General features: G+C 47.9%; 1 protein-coding gene and 1 non-coding gene across 6 annotated transcripts in view; one reads left to right on the top strand and one right to left on the bottom strand.

The window, feature by feature from the left end:
- Positions 1 to 7,604, top strand: part of mtmr6 (myotubularin related protein 6) — a 70,061-nt gene that overhangs the window by 54,487 nt on the left and 7,970 nt on the right. For 4 of the 5 annotated variants that reach the window (XM_070892247.1, XM_070892245.1, XM_070892248.1 and 1 more), the window contains 3 exons: positions 5,229 to 5,429; positions 6,455 to 6,589; positions 6,673 to 6,799. In XM_070892247.1, coding sequence (XP_070748348.1) covers positions 5,229 to 5,429; positions 6,455 to 6,589; positions 6,673 to 6,799 — 463 coding nt within the window. Of the gene's footprint in view, positions 1 to 5,228; positions 5,430 to 6,454; positions 6,590 to 6,672; positions 6,800 to 6,931; positions 6,993 to 7,604 lie in introns of those variants that run through there. The other variant, XM_070892250.1, reaches the window with a different exon arrangement.
- trnay-gua (transfer RNA tyrosine (anticodon GUA)) lies at positions 2,399 to 2,491 on the bottom strand. Its single transcript has 2 exons — positions 2,455 to 2,491; positions 2,399 to 2,434 (listed from the first exon to the last, which is right to left on the bottom strand). It is a non-coding gene; the product is annotated as a tRNA-Tyr (tRNA).

Here is a 7,604-nt window from a genome sequence, read left to right as displayed (position 1 = left end):
TCACTGGGGCTGCGTGAATGAGGCTCCTCCCACGGCCAGCTCCTGCTCCCTGCCTGACCAGTCCCGACACTCGCTCCCCCCCCCCCTCCGCCGACCAGACCCGACCCCCGACCCCCGCTCCCCCCCCCCCCCCCGAGACCCGCTCCCCCCGCCCCGACCGACACCCGCTCTCCCCCCCCGCCCCGACCGAGACCTGCTCTCCCCCCCCCCCCCCCCCCCCCCCGACCGAGATCCGCTCTCCCGCCCCGACCCGAGACTCGCTCCCGACACGAGACCCGCTCCCCCCGACCCGACACCCGCTCCTCCCACCCCCCGACCCGACACCCGCTCGCCTGACCCCCCCTCTTCCTCTCCCCCCCCTCTTCCCTCCCCTTCCCCCCCCCCTTCCCCCCCCCCTCCCTCCCTCCCTCCTCCCCCCCCCCCTCTTCCTTCCCCCCCCTCTTCCCTCCCCTCCCCCCCTCTTCCCTCCCCTCTCCCCCCTCTTCCCTCCTCTCCCCCCCCTCTTCCCTCCCCTCCCCCCCCTCTTCCCTCCCCTCCCCCCCCTCTTCCCTCCCCTCCCCCCTCTTCCCTCCCCTCCCCCCCTCTTCCCTCCCCTCCCCCCCTCTTCCCTCCCCTCCCCCCCTCTTCCCTCCCCTCCCCCCTCTTCCCTCCCCTCCCCCCTCTTCCCTCCCCTCCCCCCTCTTCCCTCCCCTCCCCCCTCTTCCCTCCCCTCCCCCCCTCTTCCCTCCCCTCCCCCCCTCTTCCCTCCCCTCCCCCCCTCTTCCCTCCCCTCCCCCCCTCTTCCCTCCCCTCCCCCCCTCTTCCCTCCCCTCCCCCCCTCTTCCCTCCCCTCCCCCCCCCTCCCCTCCCCCCCCTCTTCCCTCCCCTCCCCCCCTCTTCCCTCCCCCCTCTTCCCTCTTCCCATCCCCCCCCTCTTCCCTCCCCATCCCCCCCTCTTCCCTCCCCATCCCCCCCTCTTCCCTCCCCATCCCCCCCTCTTCCCTCCCCATCCCCCCCTCTTCCCTCCCCTCTTCCCTCCCCTCCCCCCCTCTTCCCTCCCCTCCCCCCCTCTTCCCTCCCCTCCCCCCCTCTTCCCTCCCCTCCCCCCCTCTTCCCTCCCCTCCCCCCCCTCTTCCCTCCCCTCCCCCCCCTCTTCCCTCCCCTCCCCCCCCCTCTTCCCTCCCCTCCCCCCCCCTCTTCCCTCCCCTCCCCCCCCTCTTCCCTCCCCTCCCCCCCTCTTCCCTCCCCTCCCCCCCCCTCTTCCCTCCCCTCCCCCCCTCTCCCCTCCCCCCCTCTTCCCTCCCCTCCCCCCCTCTTCCCTCCCTCTCTCGCTCAGCGGCACGAACAGCTGCAGGATTCTCCCTGGCTGAAGCACTTTCACACAGGTAGGAGGATGGTTTATTTAATCTTTTCTTGGCTTATAAATGTTTATTCAGGTTGGATTTATTTGTATAATATTTGTAGAAGTATAAATAAGGATTTATTGTCGAATTTAATGAGTTCCCTTCCCCCCCCACCTCGTTCTGGACGCCTAATTTGTAACCAGTTCTGCAAAAATCTTCACTGGCGCCATTCTACTTTAGTTTGGAGTACATTTTCACTGTGGAAACTTTCAAATCAGGCGTCAGTGGCCGGACACGCCCCATTTTGAAGAAAAAATTCTGTTCTAAACTAGAACTGTTCTACCTGACTAGAACTGCAGAAAAAAAAATGTGGAGAATTGCGATTTCTAAAATAGTCCGTTCTCCACCAGTTGCTCCTAAAAAATCAGGCGCGAATCATGTGGAAACTTGGGCCCTTTATTCCAGTTATTACTGATTGTATATTTCTCTTCCCTCCTCTTTCCCACACAAAAGCTTAAAGTTATATGTCCCCCAATTTGTCCTTCGACTTGATATACTCCCTTTATTATTTCATAATTCTGAATCATGGCTCCTCTTAAATCTCATTTTTTTAAAAGAAATAACCTTCGTTCCTAGGGCCTATTGCCATAATGGGATCCGCAGATCATCATTGTTATCATTTGCTCCCTTTACAGTGCATCAGTGTTCTGTGCAAGATATGGCAACATAAACGTGATATTCAGAATAGCTACGTGTTTAAATTGTGCTAAATTAGATTAGTGGGAAAGCGGGTTGTGTAGAGGACTGAAAGAGGCTGCAAGGAGATTTGGATAGGTTAAGCGAATGGGCTAAGGTTTGGCAGATGGAATACAATGTCGGAAAGTGTGAGGTCATCCACCTTTTGGGGGGGGGGGGGGGGGAGAAACAGTAAAAGGGAATATTATTTGAATGGGGAGAAATTACAACATGCTGTGGTGCAGAGGGACCTGGGGGTCCTTGTGCATGAAACTCTTAGGGAGTTGACGGAAAAAACATTAAACCGTGCCCCCCGATCTGGGGGAAAAAAGAACACCAGCTCCTTCGAGCCGGAACTGAACCAGCAACCTAAGAATGACTTTGCTGCATATTGCCACTACAGTCCTCCGCTCTACCAACTGAGCTATCGAAGGGAAGCTGCATGAATCCCAAAAGGTTAGTTTGCAGGTGCAGCAGGTAATCAGGAAGGCGAATGGAATGTTGGCCTTCATTGCGAGAGGGATGGAGTACAAAAGCAGGGAGGTCCTGCTGCAACTGTATAAGGTATTGGTAAGGCCGCACCTGGAGTACTGCGTGCAGTTTTGGTCACCTTACTTAAGGAAGGATATACTAGCTTTGGAAGGGGTATAGAGACTATTCACTAGGCTGATTCCAGAAATTAGGGGGTTACCTTATGATGATAGATTGAGTAGACTGGGTCTTTACTCGTTGGAGTTCAGAAGGATGAGGGGTGATCTTATCGAAGCATTTAAAACCAAGATAGAGGCAGAGAGGTTGTTTCCACTGGTCGGGGAGTCGAGAACTAGGGGGCACAGCCTCAAAATACGGAGGAGCCAATTTAAAACCGAGTTGAGAAAGAATTTCTTCTCCCAGAGGGTTGTGAATCTGTGGAATTCTCTGCCCAAGGAAGCAGTTGAGGCTAGCTCATTGAATGTTTTCAAGTCAAAGATAGATAGATTTTTAACCAATAAGGGAATTCAGGGTTATGGGGAGAGGGCGGGTAAGTGGAGCTGAGTCCACGACCAGATCAGCCATGATCTTATTGAATGGCGGAGCAGGCTCGAGGGGCTAGATGGCCTACTCCTGTTCCTAATTCTTATGTTCTTATGTTCTTATGTTCTTAAAATCTAGTTAGCTTCTATTTCAAAACTATGAACCTTCAGAAACCTAACTAATTAATTGGCTAGCTAATTAAATTCAGAGTTTCCTTTTTTCTTGTCTTTCTGGTGTATCATTGCAGATACATTTCTGTCTATGAATAATTTTGATGTGGTTTCCAAATTAATACAGCTACCTGTATTTCACATCTTTATGCACAATAGAGCATATATTGCCTTGAACTGCATCGTTGTAGCATTCCACCTACCTTGCCTTGTAGTTATGGAATGTGGATTGGCACCGATGGTTCCTTCAAATGTAAATGTAACGCCCCTATTTAAAAAAGGAGGCAGACAAAAACCAGGAAATTATAGACCAGTTAGCCTAACATCTGTGGTTGGGAAAATGTTGGAGTCCATTATTAAAGAAGCAATAACAGGACATTTGGAAAAGCAAAATTCGGTCACAGTCAGCATGGATTTATGAAGGGGAAGTCATGTTTGACAAATTTGCTGGAGTTCTTTGAGGATGTAACGAACAGGGTGGATAAAGGGGAACCAGTGGATGTGGTGTATTTGGACTTCCAGAAGGCATTTGACAAGGTGCCACATAAAAGGTTACTACACAAGATAAAAGTTCACGAGTTTGGGGGTAATATATTAGCATGGATAGCGGATTGGCTAACGAACAGGTTAGTCGGGATAAATGGTTCAGTCTCTGGTTGGCAACCAATAACTAGTGGGGTGCCGCAGGGATCAGTGCTGGGACCCCAACTATTTACATTCTAGATTAACGACTTGGAAGAAGGGACTGAGTGTAACATAGCGAAGTTTGCTGACGATACAAAGATGGGAGGAAAAGCAATGTGTGAGGAGGACACAAAATCTGCAAAAGGACATAGACAGGCTAAGTGAGTGGGCAACAATTTGGCAGATGGAGTATAATGTTGGAAAGTGTGAGGTCATGCATTTTGGCAGAAGAATCAAAGAGCAAGTTATTATTTAAATGGAGAAAGATTGCAAAGTGCCGCAGTACAGCGGGACCTGGGGGTACTTGTGCATGAAACACACAAGGATAGTATGCAGGTACAGCAAGTGATCAGGAAAGCCAATGATATCTTGGCCTTTATTGCAAAAGGGATGGATTATAAAAGCAGGGAAGCCTTGCTACAGCTATATAAGGTATTGGTGAGGCCACACCTGGAATACTGTGTGCAGTTTTGGCTTCCATATTCACAAAAGGATATACTTGCTTTGGAGGCAGTTCAGAGAAGGTTCACTAGGTTGATTCCGGGGATGAGCGGAGCAGGCTCGAGGGGCTAGATGGCCTACTCCTATTCCTAATTCTTATGTATGTTCTTGACTTATGAGGAAAGGTCGAGGTAGGTTGGGCCTCTACTCATTGGAATTCAGAAGAATGAGAGGTGATTTTATCGAAACATATAAGATTATGAGGGGGCTTGACGAGGTGGATGCAGAGAGGATGTTTCCACTGATGGGGGAGACTAGAACTAGAGGGCATGATCTTAAAATAAGGGGCCGCCCATTTGAAACCGAGATGAGGAGAAATTTCTTAGGGTTGTAAATCTGTGGAATTCGCTGCCTCAGAGAGCTGTGGAAGCTGGGACATTGAATACATTTAAGATAGAAATAGACAGTTTCTTAAACGATGGGGGTTATGGGAAGCGGGCAGGGAAGTGGAGCTGAGTCCATGATCAGATCAGCCATGATCTTATTGAATGGCGGAGCAGGCTCGGGGGGCCGTATGGCCTACTCCTGTTCCTATTTCTTATGTTCTTGTGTTCAGTCTGCCAGACACAGCAAAGAAGGAAGGAAGGCAAATTGGAAGGAGCCTCTCTATTTGCTAGTCGCTGGTTATTGAGCAGCAGAGATAGTTGTCTCCTACCACTCCTTTTGCCTCTTGCCCTCAGTGGTCGTTGGACCAGAGGAATGGTTTGCTTTCTTAATGCGAAAATAAGAGTATCTAAAAGAAATTGTGGAATACAAGATTTATTTTAATGCTGCTTTCTCCTCCCTCCTTTCTATTGTGCAGATGTGGCCAGCTTGATGGTGACCCCAAAGAAGTATCTCCAGTGTTCACACAGTTTATCGAATGTGTTTGGCACTTGACTGAACAGTTTCCTCGTGTTTTTGAGTACAGTGAAACTTACTTACTTGAGATCCATGAACATGTTAATTCCTGCCAGTTTGGGAACTTCATTGGAAACTGCCAAAAAGAACGGGAGGATATGAAGTAAGAATTATGACACAATAATATGGTAGATTTGATAAAGTAAAAGAAGCATTCGGGTTGTCTGTCTGTCTCTTGGAGAGCACATGGAACATGCAGATCACTCCCAATTAAAAAAGAATGATTGCTTTAGGTTACAGCAGATTTGAGATTAGAAGTAGTGTGTTTTTGTAGAGCTCATTCTTGCTTGCATCCTATTGAACAGTAGTACAATGTAATGTGTTCCATCATGGAAAAGTACTGCGAATGTAGAGGGCTGATCATGCTTTACTGTGAGTAACCACTACAATCAATTGGTTGAAAAATCAAAATTGTACATTATACAAATCATTTATTATTATTGATAGAATTAGGAATACTATTTTAAAACCTGAACTAAAATGTAACTTTTGAAAATTAATATTTACAACTAACCAGTCAATTTAATTGACCTGAGGTGTAAATGGAATATATGCGAAATTGTGAATTCTTATGTATATTCTGCTTGCTCTGACATGTGTTCATTACTACAGGTGCAGCGTCGAACATTTCCTTGGCGGGGTCCGGACCACCTTTCCTCAGCGGGGCATAGACCCTCTGTCCTTGGCGCCCCCCTTTCTGACATCCCAAAATCCGGAAATACCTGAACCTGGGATCGAAAGTCAGGAAAAGCCCAGAATCCGGAACGGCCTCGGTTCCAAGGGTTCCGGATTCTCGACGCTGCACCTGTATTAACATAACATTTTATATGATGAACATTGTTTTCGACAGTTGTGGAAGGGGAATATTATTGTATGTGGTAGGAGGTTGGGTGAGAAACAACAGACCATGTCCTGCTCTTATGAATGTTACCATAGAGCTTGCTCTGATCCAATCCTAAATAATCAATGTTCTCCATCATTTTGCATTTAATTGAGAATTGATCGTGGTTACTTCAGAACTTTTAAATTTGAGAGAATAATTGACCACCTTTGATGTGTGTGAAAATGTGCTTTTTAAACCCAAACATTCTTGCAGACTCAATATTTTCACTCAAATCTTTTTGATAGAATTCAACAGAAAACCCATTCCTTGTGGCCATTCCTTTTGGAAAATCAACACACGTATTTGAACCCCCTCTATGACCCTAATCTTCCCTGCACACACGAAGTGCTTGAGCCAAACACTGCCTCCTTCAACTTCAAGTAAGTTTGTTGTTCTTCAATTTTTGTACCATACTGCGCAGCTTATTGTTTCTCTAATTTCCAACTCTTAATTGTGACTTCAGGTTTTGGCGCTGTATGTATCATCAATTTGATAAAACAATGCACCCCAGGCAATCACGACTCGGATTAGTTCTGTCTCTCAGTGAACAGAATAAACAACTGGAGATGGAAGCCAAAAAACTGGAGGAGGTGAGTTGTATATTGACTATATGAGACAGACATGAAGTTGCCACTATGTGGCTCTACTCAGTGCTTTGCATAATAGACTAAGGCTTATTTTACTGAGCAACTTTGACTAAAATTGTTAATTCTTTGCACTAGAAACAGTAACATAAAGATGGCCCAGTACATTGGTGCAACAACAGCACTGTGCCACAAATTGGTAGGTTATCGGCTGTACCTGTGATTTTGCACGTGGTCTGTTTCCAATCTCCATAACCATGGGGGAGCAGAGGCTAATCACCTACAGCTGAGTCATCCTTGGCTGTCTCCACATACTTCATAGCAGTTATCTGAAGTAAATCATTGGCAGTAATCTAGGAATAAAATTAATACAGATCTTGTAAACTATTCACTCATTCAACATATATGGTTAGATACTTCATTTGTTAGGAAAAAAAGCCTGTTCACTTTTTTTCGTTCATTCCTGGGATGTGGGCGTCACTGGCAAGGCCAGTATTTATTGCCCATCCCTAATTGCCCTTAAGGCGATGGTGAGCCGCCGCCTTGAACCGCTGCAGTCCGTGTGGTGAAGGTACTCCCACAGTGCTATTAGGAAGGGGGTCCCAGGATTTTAAACCAGTGACAATGAAGGAATGGCAATATATTTCCAAGCCAGGGATGGTGTGTGACTTGCAGGGGATCTTGCTGGTGATGATGTTCCCATGCATCTGCTGCCCTTGTCCTTCTAGGTGGTAGAGGCTGCAGGTTTGGGATGTGCTGTTGAATAAACCTTGGTGAGCCGCTGCAATGCATTTTGTGGATAGTATGCACT

This window comes from Pristiophorus japonicus, chromosome 10, assembly GCF_044704955.1.
Source record: "Pristiophorus japonicus isolate sPriJap1 chromosome 10, sPriJap1.hap1, whole genome shotgun sequence".
Classification (NCBI taxonomy): Eukaryota; Metazoa; Chordata; class Chondrichthyes; family Pristiophoridae; genus Pristiophorus; species Pristiophorus japonicus.
This window is presented reverse-complemented; position numbering and strand designations above follow the sequence as displayed.